Source organism: Cottoperca gobio, chromosome 13 (genome assembly GCF_900634415.1).
Source record: "Cottoperca gobio chromosome 13, fCotGob3.1, whole genome shotgun sequence".
In the NCBI taxonomy this organism is placed as follows: domain Eukaryota; kingdom Metazoa; phylum Chordata; class Actinopteri; order Perciformes; family Bovichtidae; genus Cottoperca; species Cottoperca gobio.
In genome coordinates, this window is record NC_041367.1 from 26,438,130 (window position 1) to 26,458,469 (window position 20,340).

The 20,340-nt window shown below is 41.1% G+C and overlaps 3 protein-coding genes across 3 annotated transcripts; 2 read left to right on the top strand and 1 right to left on the bottom strand.

Moving 5' to 3' along the window:
* Positions 1-628: 628 nt before the first annotated feature.
* Positions 629-3,432, bottom strand: LOC115018037 (uncharacterized). The gene is made up of 4 exons (XM_029446838.1): positions 3,379-3,432; positions 2,479-3,276; positions 1,940-2,095; positions 629-1,323 (listed from the first exon to the last, which is right to left on the bottom strand). The coding sequence occupies exons 2-4, from the start codon at positions 2,941-2,943 to the stop codon at positions 1,003-1,005; spliced, it is 942 nt and encodes a 313-aa protein (XP_029302698.1). The 5' UTR covers positions 2,944-3,276; positions 3,379-3,432; the 3' UTR covers positions 629-1,002.
* Positions 3,433-6,435: 3,003 nt separating this feature from the next.
* LOC115017347 (trace amine-associated receptor 13c-like) lies at positions 6,436-8,377 on the top strand. Its single transcript, XM_029445692.1, has one exon. The coding sequence runs from the start codon at positions 7,346-7,348 to the stop codon at positions 8,375-8,377; it is 1,032 nt and encodes a 343-aa protein (XP_029301552.1). The 5' UTR covers positions 6,436-7,345.
* Positions 8,378-15,120: 6,743 nt separating this feature from the next.
* On the top strand, positions 15,121-16,140 carry LOC115017348 (trace amine-associated receptor 13c-like). The gene has a single exon (XM_029445693.1). The coding sequence runs from the start codon at positions 15,121-15,123 to the stop codon at positions 16,138-16,140; it is 1,020 nt and encodes a 339-aa protein (XP_029301553.1).
* Positions 16,141-20,340: the final 4,200 nt, after the last annotated feature.

Here is a 20,340-nt window from a genome sequence, read left to right on the forward strand (position 1 = left end):
CAACAGTGCAGGCGTCTGTCGCTTAAAGTGAACGGAGACAAAACTGTGCCGTTAACCAATCAGATTTCGAGTTGGGGACACCGGGGCCAGCTAGCAGGCGTACGATAACGTCAGCACGTCCACGTCTTTTGATTGGATACGCACTATTTAGAGGCAGAGCTAGCAAACTTTGAATGAGCTAATTTGTGTAGATTTCTACAAGCTGTTTTTTTTTTTTCAACCTACAATGGCTGAAAGAAGGTGAAGAGATCGATTTGGTCACAGATATAATTACAATGCCATTTTCAAGACGAACTTTTCAAGAAAAGATAGACATCGTGAGAAGAGAACGGCCTTTCAAATCACTAACTACGAGCGGTACCCTCGGCTCACAGCCTCCGAGAGGCACTGCAAATTGTACTGCTGGGAATGCCTGCTATTTACAACTAAATGTTTCGGAAATATTAATATAACTCTGTTAGGGTGATGCAATGCCCGGTTATACTGCGTTTCTGTCTAAATGTATAGTTTCTAGAGCCATGGGGTCATAATGATGGTATTAAGATGTGGAATAATTCAGGTAGGACTTTGTAGGACATCACTGAAGGCCTAGGTGTGAAATGCACGGCCAGCCACTGTATACACGTGACTCTTGCTACACTTCTGGCGCTGCAGATGTGTGTTTTAACGAGTTATGCGTGTTTTAGGATATGCTTTAATTCTTGTATTTTAAATCGATAGTATGCAATTGCAGATTACTCTACACATATACATATCTCAGTACAAATATGTTTGTAGACACGCATATTAAGATAGTTACACATCTCTACACACACACACACACACACACACACACACACACACACACACACACAAATACTTTTGCTACAATAATGGCATCTAACCATTAACACAGCATACAAAGGGCCAGCATTTTTACACATCACATATAAACACTATTGTTCTTCCACAATATGGCACTAGGCCATATTTTGGCGAGGGGAGGAATCCAACAGTCTGTCCTTACTGTAAGCTTTCAAGTCTGCCATACAGATTTTGGACTTTGGGGGACATCTTGTGCTGATCAAGTTGCATGATGATTTTCTGGAGCACTTTAAAAGTGAAATGAAGGGTTTTCGAATAAGCAAGGTTGAGTGCATATATCAAACCCAGAAGAAGGGCACAAGCAGAAGCAACTGAAGTCAGCCCGTGCAACAACGCAACGCCCTCAATGACTATTCCAATGTCATCAGGTGGCTCCTGAAGTCCTTCCCCCTCCTTCCTGATGACAAACACCGCCATGGTGAGCTGCTCCAGCTCCCTCACAGCATCTGCTCTTGAGTTCTATTGAATACATAACACACAAATAAAACATCACTGGCTTCACTTTGCACCATCTTATGCACTAGGTATGGGGAAATAATATCACTGATTATTCCAATACTCCATCTTGATCAGAATCCAAAAATAATACCTACCACCACCGTTTATGAATGAACTTTTCAAGGGCTCTCTTTTACAGCATTATAACATTTCAATATTTTTTGTGTGTTCCATTGACAAGATGTGCTGACCATTGAAACATACACGATATTCCTTGATCAGATCATCTGAATCTTCTCCCAGGAAGAAGATTAGGGCTTTTAGGACACTAAAAGACACTCCCGTCGAAGATGGATGTCCTCAGTCTAGAACATCATAATATTTATTCATTTTATTTTTCCCAAATCTCTGAAGACAGTCGTCTTTACTCTTATGGCCAAACTCCAACACATACTTCATATGAAAACAGACATTTTACGTTTGACGCAAACTTAATGATGTAGCATCGAGGAGCTCAAAACATTCCATGTATATTCCTTGTTATGAAGTGGAAAGAGATGAAGCAGAGAAGACAGAGGACAGGGGAAGAATAAGTCTATGGAAATGAGAAAGAGGAAAGACAGTGCTGCAGATCTACCTGGTCCAAAGTATTTATGATGTCAGCAGTCTTTTGGCGTGTTGCTCCTCCATTGGTGCAGATGACTCTAATCAACTGGCTTGAGTGCATGTCTAACTGGGCCATGAACTTCTCCTCAAGAGGAACAGCAGTAATCCTCTGAAACTCTGCATTGATCTCAAACACAAAAACAAATGACACTAGATATATCATCCTGAATGAAAGAAAATACAACTGGCCTAGACTTGTAAACAATCAATTGTCACAAAGTAACCTGTACAATGGCCAACATTTCAATACCCAAAAAGAATATCAAATATGTAGATTCTTAGTAAGCAGTGTTACAAAGTGATAATTTGGCTCTTTTGAAGTGAGGTTGTATAAGGACTTAAACTGATGCTGGTGCTATGGGACCTGCTGACCACCAGCTGGTAAGACAATGACAACCCCACTTCAAAATAGTAGAACTAGCCCTTTAATTTCAACCATATCAATTTATGACTAGCTCACTTTAACAAAACCTGAAAGATAAAGACTGAACGCTTCAGTTCCATTATTACCTCTTTCTGTTGGAACAGTGCAGGCCATCTGTCCTTGAAGTCCTTAATGCTGGGTTCTTGGTTTACCACCTCCTGTCGTCTGTAGGCAAGCGTGCAAAGCATTTTGTTGTTTCTTATGGTGATCTCTGTCAGAAGTTCAAGTCTTTCTTTTTCAAGGCTTTCCACCGTCTCACCAGTAGGGAAGGATGGATAAAAGTTTGCTTCAGCTCTTTTTGGCTTTTTTACTTTTCTAGCAGGGAAACAATCTGCAGAAGCTTTATATTTTACGGAGTTAAAAGACAGCTCTGGACACCCCTGCACTTTGAGCGGAGTCCTGTAGTTTCCCATCTTATATTTTAGTCGTTGCTTCCAACCGTAGCAGCCATTGAATGAGCCTGGTTCTCTCAAGCAAGGGTGCTTTTTGATAAAGGCCTCTGCAACTGCACATAAATGTTCATCTTCTGGGTGGGCCTTGTATCTATGCATTTGTATCTGTAAATGTATTCTGCTAATCTATTCAAGATATCAGATTTCATTCGGGTCCTGACAGTCAACATTTTTTGGCTCACATGGCAATCGGAATTCCCCTTTGCTAGCTGCAGCTCTGTGTCTTATGAAAATTGTGGAACTGTAAATTCCTCTGGCCACTGTTGTGTTTGACATGACACAGACTCGGGACGAGAGGATTAATGTGTCGCTTGATGCCAAAGAAACACTATCATCAGACTCATGTGAATGAGATGAGGTGTCAGTGTTCTCAGTGGCAGTGATCGAAAGTAGATTTGTTTGCTGGTGGATCACCTTGATTGTCCCCAAATCCTGAAGGTCAGTGGTAGAATTAAAATGTAAAAATTCATCGCCAAAATCTTTGTCCATATACTGAAGTCAGATGTCACCCTTTAACCCAAAGGTATGCTTTACCAAGCTCAGAAGGTCCTCAAGTGAATCTGGTATTCCATTTTGGAGACTCAGTTTGTGATATGTGATCAGTTATTTCCCAGATACTGCTAACAGAAAGGACATTTTAGCATGGTAAACCATAACTGTGGCAGTGGGTAGAGGGATGGGAGTGACTCAGATTAGACAGCTGGACAGATTCAGGTAATCATTCAAATACCATAATATAAGCATGGTGGTAAACTGGTTCTGGTCTTTTGCACTAGGCTGGAGGAGTGACGTGTGGCCGACAGAGTGCCCTTAGGATACTCAACTGAGGAATTATTAAGTGACTGTTTTTGGAGATGTTATCTTGTAGCCAGACGGCTGGCAGGATGTAATTAAACACTGGTTGTCTCCATCAAATCTCCTCTCCTCCTCCATTTTAATCAGAGCGAGAGCAAGATTCTCTCACAGTGGTGCCTGAACAGGGACATGACGGAAGGAGAAACCTCGCTTAGCCCGCTAGAACAGCTTCAGCATCTTGTTGCAATGCAGGAGGGCACCACCACCTAACAGCGGCAACAGAGCCAGACTCTCATGGACATCGCTGCCTTTCAACTCGAGGACCATGCTCTCCTGCAGGAGCTGCTGCAGCCTCTGACCATACGGGAGGCCGATCCGGTGATCAGTTCGGCAAGGCTGCCGCTGCTTGCCCTGCTGAAGATGACCACTCTGGCTGTAGCCTACCGTCCTCCACGGCAAATGGGGTCCAGTGCCAAGGCCCCACCAACCTCAAAGCCACGGTCGTCCTCGCAGAGCACCATGTCTCACTTCTCCGGCGGAGCCTGAAGGAGAAATCCTACCCACCAGCTGCCCCAGCGGCCCTGAGGAGGAGGTTACCTGCATCCAGTGGCGGGCCGTCAGGGCCAGCAAGGCCTTCTCTAAACATCATTAGAATATAAATTAAATTTTTAGATATTTTTTCCACAAATATGTATTAAATTATTCCCATAGTCTATTCTCTTCATTTCATAGCTTTCCTCTTGGTTGCGCTGCTTCCAGCCTCAGATCGAGATTTGGAGGTCTGGCCTTTATGTTAGAGCTTTTATCCAATCATATTTCAGCCATAATGTGTTGCCAGGGTGCAAGAAATCTGCCCTTAGGCCTTCAGAATCAACAGTGCAGGCGTCTGTCGCTTAAAGTGAACGGAGACAAAACTGTGCCGTTAACCAATCAGATTTCGAGTTGGGGACACCGGGGCCAGCTAGCAGGCGTACGATAACGTCAGCACGTCCACGTCTTTTGATTGGATACGCACTATTGAGAGGCAAAGCTATGCAGAGCTATCAAACTGAACTTGAACGAGCTAATTTAGATTTCTACAAGCTGCTTTTTTTCAACCCACAATAGCTGAACGAGGACAAGAGATCGATTTGGTCGCAGATATAATTACAACGCCATTTTCAAGACGAACTGTTCAAGAAAAGCTAGACATTGTGAGAAGAGAACAGCCAACCCCGATGCCAGCGAGACTATCACAGGGTTTGTCCGCCACTTTCAAATCACTAACTACGAGCGGTACCCCTGGCTCACAGTCTCCGAGAGGCACTGCAAATTGTACTGCTGGGAATGCCTGCTATTTACAACTGATCGATTTGGTGTTTGGAGCCACACAGGGTTTGGAAGCTTGAGTTGTCTAACCAAGGCAGCAACGAGACATCAAAGCACGGCTGGGCACTTACAAGCAACGGTGCTTTTGAAAACCTATGGGACACCCGAGTGGATCTAGAGCTCAACGAACAAGTGCGCAGGGAAACGGAACTCCACAACGAAAGGATGAACAAAAATAGGGAAATGCGGATTTATTGATTATAAATGCTTCGGAAATATTAATATAACTCTGTTGTACTTGACTATGTTAAGGTGATGCAACGCCCGGTTATACTGCGTTTCAGTCTAAATGTATAGTTTCTAGAGCCATGGCGTCATAATGATGGTATTAAGAGGTGGAATAATTCAGGTAGGACTGTGTAGGACATCACTGAAGGCCTAGGTGTGAAATGCACGGCCCGCCACTGCCTGCATCCCTTTGAACTCTTGTTCAGCAGGAAGCCTCGCAGTTTCTTGGACCTGGTTCAGGAGAACTTGGAGGAGGGTTAAAGCACAAGCAAAAATGATATTCAATACGTTCTGGATCTGAGAGTGTAGTACATTTTGTTTAGCAAGCACTCTGCTTTGTAACACATAAATAATGTAACACAATAATATAATTCAATATAATAGTGGATAATCAATGTATTTTCAATGTATTTTCATGATGACAGGGGAGGCTCTTGTAATCATGAATTTGCGTATTTTCTGTTCAGATACAGGAGAGATGCGAGCTGAGGCAGCGATGAGCTGAGCCTCCCCTCAGATTGCGCAATCCCTTGTAAACTAGGTTGAGCGCATGCATTTGCCGTGTGCCTGTTGCTATCTCTCTGTATGTCGCCAATATAATGTTTACAGACACTTTTATTATGCGTCCTGGCTTTGCATAGTCTAGTTAATGTATGTAATGTATGTGTGTAACATATTTAGTCTGGCTGATGTGACATAAAACCACAGTGAAAAAACACCAGGTGAGGCAGACAGTACTCTGCCACACTGAAGAGGGCACTGGGGTACTACTTGGGCAGGTGCGGACATAGGTAGAATTAAGAAGATTGAAATGAAGCCAATGTGGAAGTGTCAATACCTGTAGTTCCTCGAATGGTCACTTGAGGCTTGCTCCAAACGTGAGTCAATTTCATGATCTTGGTGCCCCTGCATCCTGTTTTATTTTGAAAGGTTCACTCCCCCTTGTGTCATGTCTTGTTTTACTTCCTGTCCTTGTGTTTTTCCCTCCCTCTGTGATTATTGAATTGATCCTCTTGTGTCCATTCACCCTGCCCTTGTGTCTTTGTCTTTCTCCTCCAGCTGTGTCTCGTTCCCTTGATTAGTGTTTGTGTGTATATATCCCTGTCTGTCCCATTGTTCCTTGTCAGTTCATCATCCATGTTACCTGGTGCTCCCGCGTGTCTTCCACGCGTCTTCCACGTGTCTTTCCTGGTTTGTTTAGTTCAGTTTTACTTTTGACCTTGTTTTGTATTTTTTAAGCTTTTACTAATAAAGCTCTCTTTTTTTTTATAACTCGTCTGTACTGCGTTTGGGTCCTCCCCTTTACACCGCACCATAAAAGTACGAACTGACCAGGAATATGGACCCAGCAGACGTCATGGACGATGAACTTTATGATCTGGCGTACACTTTAATTTGTATTTTTGGGCAGTAGAAAAGAGCCCCCTGTTGGAGGGTTCAACAGGCTGCGCTAGGGTTGGCTATAAAGGAATTTGCTAAGAAGACCGGGCTATAGAGTCTTTTGCCTGAGTGGCTCCAAGACTTTTTGAACTCCCCACATAGCCATCCTAATCCTCAGCCAGCATCCAAATTGGCTAGCTGTCGCCCTGTTCGCGTTCAGCAGGCTAGCCAGCAAGGTGTGAACCGCCAATTCTCCTGCTCCAGCCCCTGACTCATTCCTGGGGACTCGACTGGCCCTGGGAGGACCTCTGTCCAGAGGACTTCCAGGACCCTGAGGAGGAGATCCGGCCGTTCAAGACGCCGTCATATGAGCTCTCCTGCAGCCGGGCCGCGACAGACCCTCGTTCCTTCTGCTGGGCCGCGAACGACCCCTGTTCCTTCTGCCGGGCCACGACAGACCCCGGTTCCTGCTGCCAAATCGCGGCAGTCCCCGGACCCTGTTGCAGAGCCGTGGTTTTCTGTAGTTCCCGATTCTCCTGTCGAGCTGCGACAACCACTTGCCTCTCTTGTTCACTTCACCCTCCCTACAGCTGTCATGAAATTCCCTCCGATTGGATGTCATACTTGCAGGCAGTGTCTATGCTGGGTCTTTTGTTATAAGTTATAAGTGTCTCCCCATAACACAGACCTGTGTGTCTCTGTTGAGGGTTTGGCATATGTCTATGGTTTTATGATGACTTTTGCCCTTTCTGAGGAGCAGTACTGTTATCCAGGCTCTAATGCCTCGTGTGTTATGGCACAGTTCAGTGTGCAGACTACAGTTGCCCTCTATTTGTTGTTTGTATCAGGTATGCTGGTTACCATTTTAGGAAACTCTCTTGTCATTGTGTCGATAACTCATTTCAAGCAGTTGCATAATCCTACCAATGTGCTTATTTTATCAATGGCTCTTGCAGACCTTCTTGTGGGTATTACTGTAATGCCCTTCAGCGCTATCCGGACCATTCATGGCTGCTGGTTCTACGGGGATGACTTTTGTCTGCTGCACTCCAGTTTTGATATGTTTCTTACCACTGTCTCTATCTTCCATCTAATTTGCATTGCTGTAGACAGACAACAAGCAATATGTAATCCTCTGCATTATTCTAGGAATATCACAATGTCAGTGGCATGGATTATGGTATGTGCCAGTTGGGCACTGGCTGCTGTCTACTCTTATGGGCTACTTTACTCAAAGGCCAATGTAGCCGGTTTAGATGATTATATGACAACATTAAACTGCCTCGGCAGTTGTAACCTTCTCTTTAATCCCCTTTGGGGAATCCTGGACAGTGTTACTGCCTTTTTCTTTCCCTGCATTGTAATGGTTTGTCTGTACACTAAAATATTTATTGTGGCAAACGAGCATGTAAGAAAGATTGGAGATATGAGCAATTATTCAAATGACAGAGTAAAAGGAGGGTTGGTGAAACAGTCTGAGCATAAGGCTGCAAAGACTCTGGGTATTGTGCTTGGTGCATTCATCTTTTGTTGGATGCCATTTTTTATAAATTCTATAATTGATGCCTACACTGGCTTCACTACACCTGTTGCTATCTTTGAAGCATTTGTTTGGTTGGGTTACTTCAATTCAACATTAAACCCAATTATTTATGCCTTCTTTTATCCTTGGTTTAAGAAATGCTTCTATCTCATTGTCAATCTTAAAATCTTTAACCCTCATTCTTCAACAATAAAGGTGCATATTCTGACACATTTATGACAGTACTTTTGAGTAGTTATATGGATATGTTTCCATTAAGAGCAAAATTAAATGCTTTTGTTCTTTCAAAAAGATGAATTTTTCATGGATGTGTATTGTTTTTTTCTGCCACTGATCTCTATAGCCTTTATATAGCAAATTAAAATGTTAGATTGTTTTTACAGCGCACGTCTTATTTACCTATATGAGGTTTGGGACCTTTTGGTGATTTTGAATATATTTAAACTTTCAAATCATTAACAACATTGCAACATTTTAATGTCTTTGAGCATTTGATTTGTCTGTAAGTGTGATTATTATTATTATTATTATTATTAACAATTATTATCACAATTTAGTCAAATATTATTTAGGCCATGCTAGAGATGTATAAATAAATATAATATCTTTATGTACCACCATATATTAAAGCAATTACATATATTACATTAAAGACCAACAGTTTATGGTGCCTAACAAAGGTACATTTATAACAAATCATAATTTTTTTTTTTTATCAAAATTCTGTCAAATGTTGTATTTGTTGTTTATCCTGTACACACGACATCTATTGCACGTCTGTCCATCCTGGGAGAGGAATCCCTCCTCAGTTGTTCTCCCTGAGGTTTCTTCCATTTTTCCCCATTTAATTGTGGGATTTCTTTAAGGAAGTTTTTCCTTGTGCGATTCAAGGGTCTAAGGACAGAGGGTGTCGTGTCAATCTGTAAAGCATACTGAGACAAATTTGTGATATTGGGCTATATAAATAAATTTGATTTGATTTGATATGTACTTACTAGTGGAGTTACTAGGAATAACTGCTTAAAATTGTTCTGATTTGCCATTAAAACTGAAGTAAATCACAAGTTGGTAGGCTGATAAAATATACATGTATAATTATAATAATAATAAACTAAACAATTATATCAAAGAGAGTGTGAATGTGTTTCTCTACATTTATTCTGCCATCTTCAAGTGTGCACACAATTTGCACATTGAGACTAAAACTGTTAAATACATACAATGGAATTAAAAACGGTAGAAGAAGTGCTTGAAAATAAATTTGTGCAGATCTTTATTTATTTATTTTTTTATATTTATCCAATTCTAAAAACTGGTCAAACTAGTGCATTGTGAGCTGGTCAAAGAGTAGGAACTTCTCATACAACTTGTCAAATGGATAACAGTAACAGTATCAAACACTAACTATCTCATAACTGCTTAAATGAGCTGGTGAGGAATATTATATTTCAAACTGATAATGTACTTGATATCTATCTTTTACCTAGGTATGTGTAGGGAATGTATCTTATAGATGGATTTGTTTAAGATTTATTGTACTATTGAGCTCTCATGGTATTGTATGGGTGCGAAATGCAATAAAAATGTAGGTCACACAATACGATCCAAATGCTATTGCATTTTTTATATTTAGTTTATAATTCAGATTGTTTGGTAGTTTGAAGAGATCGGAGCTGGAGAGGATTATTTTATTAAAATGTGATGTGAGTGTGTCTGCGTATCTTTCCGCCAGTAAATGTGCTGTGAGCTCAAGCCCACTACAATATTGACCAAAACTGAGATGTAGGGTTAGTTAAAAAATATTATGGGACATTTTACAGGTTTATTTTGAACTTAATAATTTTTGTTTTAATCGGGGCAGCATTCAAATGGCGGTCGTGTTGTGGTTGCTGCCAAAAAGAATGTTACTGTTATCTCATGTCAAGCATACCATGTGTGAAGGACTCTAAGGCCTCTCAAAAAAACAAACCATGACGATATTTCTATCCACACATTAATGCTCGACAGACTTGTTTGTCCCCTTTGATGTCCAGTGGTCCCATGTAGTTTGACACAAGAAAACTTAAGGCCCACAGCTGATCGACCAAACCTGTTAAATAGCGAGGAACAAGGCCATCCTAGATACTTCCTTAACCAGCATATGGCTTTCTCTTTCAAGACTGTCATACAGGCAATGCTTAGTTGAGTAGACTTCTTCAGTGGAAGGGTTATTTGTGACATCTGCAACAATTATTTCAATGAAGAAGCTCTTATCAGTCATTACTCCATTTCCAGTATTGAACTCTTAACCATCTGGATTGTATTTGGAAGCTGTACTATTAGACCACAAGGCCATCACCACCCAAGCATTACAAACTGCAATTATGTGAGTGTTGTGTTGTGTTGTGTTGTGTTGTGTTGTGTTGTGTTGTGTTGTGTTGTGTTGTGTTGTGTTGTGTTGTGTTGTGTTGTGTTGTGTTGTGTTGTGTTGTGTTGTGTTGTGTTGTGTTGTGTTGTGTTGTGTTGTGTTGTCCATCACTGGCTGGATGGAGTGGACTCCGTACGTCCACTCTACCCGTCACCTTCCCGAGTGGCCCGGCAGTCGGCTCTTGCTGAAAATGTGCCCTCTCCTGCACCTGTTATCAATTTCAGAGACCTGCCCCCAAATCTTGTGTATCGTGTATGAAAACAACGTCTTAGATCCGAAGTTTCTGCTGTTGGGAGACTCAATTGTTTGATTTGAAATCCAACCGAATTTAGACTTTAAACCATTAAAACAATTATAGCTTTATAGTTAGCAATTAGCTGGAGTTCAGCCACAGAACTCGGGGAATTGCAGACTTCCTGTTGCTGCCGTTACAGAGTTCCACCAGACCGCTGTGACTGCCGGTGCTGGGGCTTGTTCTGGCTGAGCTCAAGTCTCTCCGGAGTGTCTCTCTTAGTTTGACGGAGGCGGCTGCCGAGTGCAGGGTCTGCCGACCTCTCTCCTCCCGGCTGGCTGCTCTCCTGGTTGTGCCGCCACTAGGAATATCAGACGAATATGCGGGTCGTTTTCTAGTTTCTGCCACTTTGGATTTAGTTCAATTAACAAACTAACGTAATGTTACAGGGACTACAGCCCTGGTTAACATTAGGACCAACTTTCAGAGTTTCAGTTTGGTCGAATTTTGCTGTTGTTGCCCACTGGCTGAATGACAGGCATTACACAGGAGTAAATGCAATACACAATATAAAGAATACATTAGAAAACAATAAATATGCCAAACTACTATAACTAAAATATAAACATTAGAGGTCTTATGGACCCAGTTTAGAGGTAAAATACTGCCCCCTGGAGCAGGTGGCTCGAAATTACACATTGAACCTTTCACATATAGTTTCTCTAGTGCGAAGATCTTGGATATAGCCCAGTTTATCCTTGAAATTATTGAGCTCCACCCATCTGCCCATACATTCTTCGTCACTGTGGGTACAAATGATGTCAGGTATAAACAATCAATCAAACTCCAGCATGATATTGAACTGCTTGCCTTAATAGTGTCACTGCAGCCTACTGCAAGATACCAGTATATATTGTGTGACTGATAACCTGATTCTGTCCAGCTGTCTGATATCTAGCTGAGAGACTCCCATCTCTCAACCAGCAGCCGGTGCCGTAACCACACCCCACTGCCCCAAAGGGGTTTTGAGTTGAGGATGCCTACAATTTGTTTGTGGTGCTTCGGGGCTTAGACGGGTAGCTGGACTGCTGGGGCTTGGCCTGGACAGGTATCCGTGAACAGGTATCCGTGAACCTGAGAATGAGACATGGATGGTTTCGGCTTCCAGCTTTGTTATGGCATCCTTGTCCTTTTTGATCTTTTGATTAGTTTCTCATATTTAAAGGGAAGAATATCTATCTGCCATAATTTTTCAACCTGACATCAGAGTTCTGCATAGGGGGTACCAGTTGAGGTGAATAGAGCTTGGGTGGCATCTGAATGCCTTTAGAAAAGGTTGGTCCTTGAAGTGTCTAACCTAGCTGGGAATAGATGGCGGTGTTATGAGGTGAGTGTTATTTGCCCCCATCAAAAGAAGCGGCTGCACCTTAGAGAAAGAATGAAGGTGTAACGGTACGATCAAGACATAAGGAGGGTGGGACTCAATAGCACGACTCAGAGGCAGAACGATGTAAAATGAAAACAGTCGTTACTGAAACTTGGCAGTTGAGTTGGTACACGTACATGCAGTCAAACATACAAAACATGCAGGGATAATCCAGGGTCAGAGTCGGGTCACAGAAACAGGTTCGATGTACTCAGCCTAGCAGCACAGCAGACAAGGATCAGGTCGAGACAGAATCAGGTCACGGAAACTGGATTGAGGAAGCCGGGGAATCAAACACATGGAAGACAGGAAACAGGAAGACGGGACTAACGCTGGAACTCTTGACATAAATGTACAAAGACGAACTGGCAACAAGAGTATCTAGGGTGGTGATGGCGTCGTGGTCTAGTGGTATGCCCAAATAAAACACTAGAAGGTTGGGAGTTCAATACCAGGCTACCACCATTGTACCCCTGAGCAAGGTACTTAACCCTGAGTTGCTCCAGGGAGACTGTCCTTGTAGTTAATTCAATGTAAGTCGCTCTGGATAAGAGCATCTGCTAAATGACCTGTAATGTAAAGAGACAAACAAAACACAGACTATATACACCAGGAAGTGGGTGGAGACACAGGTGGAGACACAGGTGGAGACACAGGTGGAGACACAAGTGGAGACACTATCGAACAGATTGGGAACATCTGCGGGCAGGAAGTAGAAACAACTGAAACGAGAGGGAACAGGTAAATAACAAAATAATCATAGTAACAAAAATAAACTAACAGGATGAGACCTAATAGAAGGGGAAGGCCCTGTAGGTGCCAATAGCATTTTTGGAGCTTATCCACTGGTCTGGTGGTTATGCTGGTCCACCAATTATAGGTTGTTGAAGGTGAATGCATCTTTAATGAGGAATGTTTTCTGTGGATTTATGGAGGGTGATATCTCAGAACTGACTCAATCACTATCAAAGGCTTCAATCTTTTGACCGATGAGCTTGTGTGTACCACAAGGTGTTCTGTGGAGTCTTCAAGCCCTAGCTGTTTACGCGTTGCTGGCAGGAGCTTAGTATGCTGAAAGCCATCGTCCAAAATGGCATAGGTCTCTGAGGTGCGGTGTTTATTACATAGGATCACTTGGACTAGGATTCAGATTTAGGACCTTGGAAGCCTCTCTCTCTTTGATTCACTTGGTGGAGAAAGCCCAGGTGTTTCCAAATGCAATGGGGACATTACTTTCTCATATTGCAGTTCATATGTGGTCCTGCACACCTCCAACATCCCCTTTCCTGATGATAGGAAAATGTTTTACATAATAAAAGATTTCCCATTTAGGTAAAAGGCTTGTTAGGGCCATCTTAAGCATTAAAAAGACACAGTGGTTTTCCTTATTAAAATTGTGTAAAGTGGTTCCATCAACACATTGTACCAAAGAGGGGAACTGAAGCTTGGAGCTTCGAGCCATAATGAGGGAAGGAAATTACTGATTTTTCGGGGCTGCACTGCAGCGGCTGGCCAACCTAGAGGCTCATGGAGGCACCTGAGAGGAAGGAGGTGCTGGGGGCCTCTAAAATGGAGGGGGTCTTGGGGTCACCTGAGAAACTTTAAAGCCGGCTAACCTTCACACCCTTTTCTCAGAGTTGGCATGGGCCCACATTACACATTGTTTACATAAACCTTTTACAGTTAACAGTGGTGAATGGCACTTCTACTTTATTATGTTTACAATCCTTTGTTGGAGCCCCATTGACCTAAAGGGAAATTGTGAGAATGCCATTTAATGAAGTTCCCTACCTCTTCCTGAAAACCACCCAATGATGAGTTGTCAGGCTTTAGGAACCCCACCAAGGTTGTATCATCTGCATACTTTAAAAAAGTGTGAGTGGAGATTGGAGCTCGACGGTCATTGGCATACAGTGTATGAAGTATGGGAGAGAGAACACATTCCTGTGAGGCCCCTGTATTTATAAACTTAGGGGAGGAGATACTGTAGCTGTGCTAATTTATTGGGTACGATTGAGGAGAAAGTCAATAATCTGCTAACCACTAGTTTCCATCTTGTATTCCAGTTAGCTAGCATCGGGCCTGATAGCTTTTACCCCAGCCCGGGTGCTTCCCAGGCTGTCTGCCTGAGATCTCCTGCTCCGCCACTGTCTTGCACCCAGGCACTTTGAGCAATCCTGCATACCAATTTCTGACCACACTAGATCAAGTGCTGCATATAATTCTCGTCTCCTCAGTTATTTAACTTTTTCTGCTACATCCTCTATTGCTGTGGGGTTGGAGAAATTAGATGCTGTCATGATTGTTCTGTAGGTGTCTGACAACTTTGGGTTTTGTGGAGCTGGTGTTTGACAAAATGTTTCCCATCATTTCCTGCTGTCTTAGTGTGTGTATGCATTATTTAATACTTTTAACAAGCCAAACATGATTCTGCCCTTTGTAGCTTGCTTCAGAGGGACTGGTATTTCGGCCCGTGTCTTACCATAAACACCTGAGTCCTACTTAAGTTTTTGAAGCATCTCCAAAAGAGGCACTGGATATCCTTGAAATCATTGTTCTTAGAAAACATCTGATTGGACCCAACCAAAGTATGTTGTGGACATTCTCTTTATTTCCAAAATGAAATAATTTTCGTCTTGTTAATATGAATTCTTATTTAGGAATCATTATTGTGCATATTGCAAACACTGTCACATAATAATATCTCTTAGACTAGTTTACATGTATGTTAATAGCAGGCTTTTGATTGGATGGCACAGTATATCAGGTGATCTGTAGGTGGCCTCCATACTGTGTCTTTAGTTACAAGACAGAGATTTCAGTATGTCCCATGTACTTCTGTGTTTGGGTTCTGTTGGGTTATCTCTGAGGTTTTGGCATATGTCTATGGCTTTATGATGACTTTTGCCCTTTCTCAGGAGCAGTACTGTTTTCCAGGCTCTAATGCCTCGTGTGTTATGGCACAGTTCAGTGTGCGGACTACAGTTGCCCTCTATTTGTTGTTTGTATCAGGTATGCTGGTTACCATTTTAGGAAACTCTCTTGTCATTGTGTCAATAACTCATTTCAAGCAGTTGCATAATCCTACCAATGTGCTTATTTTATCAATGGCTCTTGTAGACCTTCTTGTGGGTATTACTGTAATGCCCTTCAGCGCCATCCGGACCGTTCATGGCTGCTGGTTCTACGGGGATGATTTTTGTCTGCTGCACTCCAGTTTTGATGTGTTTCTCACAACTCTGTCTATCTTCCATCTAATTTGCATTGCCGTAGACAGACAACAAGCAATATGTAATCCTCTGCATTATTCTAGGAATATCACAATGTCAGTGGCATGGATTATGGTATGTGCCAGTTGGGCACTGGCTGCTGTCTACTCTTATGGGCTACTTTACTCAAAGGCCAATGTAGCCGGTTTAGATGATTATATTACAACAATAAACTGCCTCGGCAGTTGTAACCTTCTCTTTAACCCCCTTTGGGGAATCCTGGACAGTGTTATCTGTTTTTTCTTTCCCTGCACTGTAATGGTTTGTCTGTACACTAAAATATTTATTGTGGCAAACAAGCATGTAAGAAAGATTGGAGATATAAGCAATTACTCAAATGACAGAGTAAGAAGAGGGTTGGTGAAACAGTCTGAGCATAAGGCTGCAAAGACTCTGGGTATTGTGCTTGGTGCATTCATCTTTTGTTGGATGCCGTTTTTTATCAATTCTATAATTGATGTCTTCATTGGCTTCACTACACCTGCTGCTATCTTTGAAGCATTTGTTTGGTTGGGTTACTTCAATTCAACCTTAAATCCAATTATTTATGCCTTCTTTTATCCCTGTTTCAAAAGAAGTTTGTATTTTATTTTCACTCTAAAATTATTTGTCCCGAATTCCTCAACCATGACCATATCTATTCAATGATACAGCTACTCAAAAACTATTACTACAAATAAGAAATATTTGAAGCAAGTTTTTGGCCATGCATTTGCAATAGAAAAATCTGTTTCGCTTTTGTCATCGATTATCACAACATGCAAGTTTTGCATAAATGGGAGACATCTGTGTATGAACTGCAAATAAATTAAAAATGTGACATAACCAACAATCAAATATATATATGTGATTTCCTTATATTATATTTCATGTGTGTTCATTTACTATAATACTTAATCTCATGGTAATATATGTGATCAATAAAGGTTATATAAAATAAATACCCTTAAGTTTTTCTGTTCCCTGCATTTTAGTTTTTTTGACAAAACATACAGTGATGGAGTGAGTACAACTTTGTAACACTCAATTAGAGGAAATGTTTCTTAATGGGTTACTGCTATTTTAATGATATGTACAAAGTGTTCCTGAAATTTGCAATTACATTTTTACATTTTAGATGAGACACTGTTTCAGAGTGAGCCTGATAACTAAAGCTTAAGCTGCTCAGAGTAAAGTTGTTCTTAACGCACTAGAATTAAATGAATATTGCTCTTAGAATGAAAAGTGACTCCCATGCATTAGCGTTTCTAAGTGTGACATTTGGTCTCAACACTTGAGCTCCAGAGGTTTCCTGCTGCACCACATATACAGAGGCAGATGTTCACCCAAAGAAACAAATCTTTCTAAATGTATCATAATAAGGTTAATGACATCCTGCTGGATCCATCTTTTTCATGTACGATCACACCATCATTTTTGTCACATGGATTGTCTATGTTGTATTTTTACTATGTTGTTTATACTGTACACACGAAATCTATTGCACGTCTGTCCGTCCTGGGAGATGGATCCCTCCTTAGTCTCTCCCTGACGTTTCTTCCATTTTTCCCCCTTTAATTATGGGGTTTATTTTAGGGAGTTTTTCCTTGTGTGGTGTGAGAGTCCTACAGAAGGTGTTGTATGCTGTACAGTCTGTAAAGCACACTGAGACAAATGTGTAATTTGTGATATTGGGCTATATAAATTAATTGTATTTGATTAAGTAGATCTATATAAATTATTTTTAAAAGTACATTCATTTTTGTATTTGCTGGGCTATGAAAATAATTTTGGTAAGTTTGAAAGAGCAACAATGAAAAGTAAAACACCGAAGTGCCGATTCTGAACATAAAAGTCCAGAAGTATGTAAAGAGAAGTGGAAGATGATGCAATTAAGATCTAACAATGTGCTATTTTGCTATACAATGTCTGGTATACACAGACAGCTTTACAGAAGCCTGCGTTAGTGAGTGTAAATGTGCAGAAGCACTCCTAAAAAAAAAAAGGAAGCACAAACAAAGCATAAAAGACTAAAAACAAAAAAGCTAAACATTTTAAGGAGAGGTTTACCTCCAGAAGATAGGTACCGGCTTTCCATATGTATATATATATACATATACTGTATGGCGAGAGTAACACATATAAGAAGGTTTTGACACAATCACATACTGAGTTTGTCACTCCCATTGTATAGAGTTCCCCTTTATGTGCATCATATATTTTTACTTGTGTTACTTATTTATGTTTTTAACAAGTGAATTAACTAGTTAACCTTTTTTAAGTTGAGTTTGCTTGCTTAAGTACTGATATACAGTTGTACATGTTTCAACCTAATCAGAGTACATAGTTTTGGTACTAATAGTCGCATTTTAAGCATTATTTTTAATTTATTGATTGAACAGTGTATTAGGGGAGGTATTTTGAGAAAATAAAACTTGTTCTCAAAGTCGAGACAGCTCATAGTGGATTACTTCAAGAGGAAGTGGATAAAATGTTTTTATTTGTATCTGTTATAATTCTTCCATACATTTTTGCATTATGATGTCATTGTTTTAAGAGTTTCCATTTCATGGTTTTCTAATGATTATATTTTATGAAAGAAGGGTATTTAAACAGGTTTATATTCGACTCACGCCATGCTGCATGTACACTGCAGACAGGGCGGTGTGTGCAGGCAGGGCGGTGTGTGCACTAGTGCAGGTACTTCCTGTGCTCAGTAGTGACGACTTCTAACGATAAAATTATAATTATTAGAGACTAAATTAATCTCCTCCTGCCCTCAATTGGTAATGACTTAACTAATGAATTTCAAAAACATTAGGAACTCCTGAAATATATCTAGACTGTTTTACTCCAATCAACCTTAACCAACTAACTTCAACAATCTCATCGTCTAAGCCATCAACCTGTCTTTTAGACCCGATTCCAACTAAACTGTTTAAAGAAGTTTTACCCTTAATTAACACCTCGTTATTAAATATGATCAACCTGTCTCTATTATCTGGCTACATACCACAGTCCTTTAAAGTAGCTGTAATAAATCCACTTCTTAAAAAGTCTTGATCCAGAGGTTTTAGCCAACTATAGGCCGATATCTAACCTACCCTTTCTCGCTAAGATCCTTGAGAAAGTATTTGCAAAACAGTTGTGTGATTTTTTACATAATAATAGTTTATTTTCAATATGGATTTAGAGTTCATCATAGCACAGAGACGGCACTGGTGAAAGTTACCAATGACCTTCTATTGGCATCAGACAAAGGACTTGTCTCTGTTCTTGTCTTGTTAGACCTCAGTGCTGCTTTCAACACTGTTGATCATGACATTCTACTACAGAGACTGGAACATTGTATTGGCATAAAAGGAACCGCACTAAGCTGGTTCAAGTCCTATTTATCTGAGCGATCTCAATATGTATGTGTTAACGATAAATCCTCCATGACAGCCAAAGTCAGTCTTGGAGTTCCGCAGGGTTCTGTACTTGGACCGATTCTATTCACCTTATATATGCTTCCTTTGGGCAATATTATAAGGAACCACTCTATAAACCTTCATTGTTATGTGGATGATACCCAATTATATCTATCAATTAAACCAGATGAAACCAATCAATTGGCTAAACTTCAAGCATGCCTTAAGGACATAAAAACTTGGATGTCTAGCAACTTTTTGATGTTAAACACAGACAAAACTGAAGTTATTATACTTGGCCCTAAACGCCTCCGAAACGCATTTTCTAATGACATAGAAGCTCTGGATGGCATTAATTTGGCCTCCAGCACCACTGTAAGGAATCTTGGTGTCATCTTTGATCAGGATCTGTCTTTTAACTCCCACATAAAACAAATCTCAAGGACTGCCTTCTTTCATCTACGTAACATTGCAAAAATAAGACACATCCTGTCTCAAAATGATGCAGAAAAACTAGTCCATGCATTTGTTACTTCAAGGCTGGATTACTGCAACTCATTGTTATCAGGTTGTCCCAAAAAGTTGCTTAAGACTCTTCAGTTGATCCAAAATGCAGCGGAACGTGTATTGACAAGAACAAGGAAACGGGATCATATTACTCCTGTATTAGCTGCACTGCACTGGCTCCCGGTAAAATACAGAATAGAATTCAAAATCCTTCTCCTGACTTACAAATCAATTAATGGTCAGGCTCCAGCATATCTTAAAGATCTCATAGTACCTTATAAACCAACTAGAGCATTACGCTCCCAGACTGCGGGGTTACTTGTGGTTCCTAGAGTCTCTAAGAGTACAATGGCAGCCAGAGCCTTCAGCTATCAAGCTCCTCTCCAGTGGAACCAGCTTCCAGTTTGTGTTCGGGAGGCAGACACCCTCTCCATATTTAAGAGCAGGCTAAAGACTTTCCTTTTTGATAAAGCTTCTAGTTAGGGCTGGCTCAGGTTTACCTTGGATCAGCCCCTAGTTATGCTGCTATAGGCTTAGACTGCCGGGGGACACCTCCCTGCTCCCCTCCCCTCTTCTCCCTCTCTATCTGTATGCATTTATGTAAATGTATGTTACTAACTCAGCATCCGGGGTATCATCCCCGGAGTTTCTGTGTCTTTCATGTGGCAGGTTGCCACTGATAAAGTTACATCAGGATCAGGAATCGTGGCTGCGCCTGCTGCCCTGGTCCTGCCGGACACCGGGAAGTCTTTTTGACAGTATCCTGGATTCATCCATACGTTTTCTTTTTCAACACATCATTTCTGTCAAATGTTGTATTTGTACTATGTTGTTTATCATGTACACACGACATCTATTGCATGTCTGTCCGTCCTGTGAGAGGGATCCCTCCTCAGTTGTTCTCCCTGAGCAACTTCCATGTTTCCCCCTTTAATTGTGGAGTTTCTTTTAG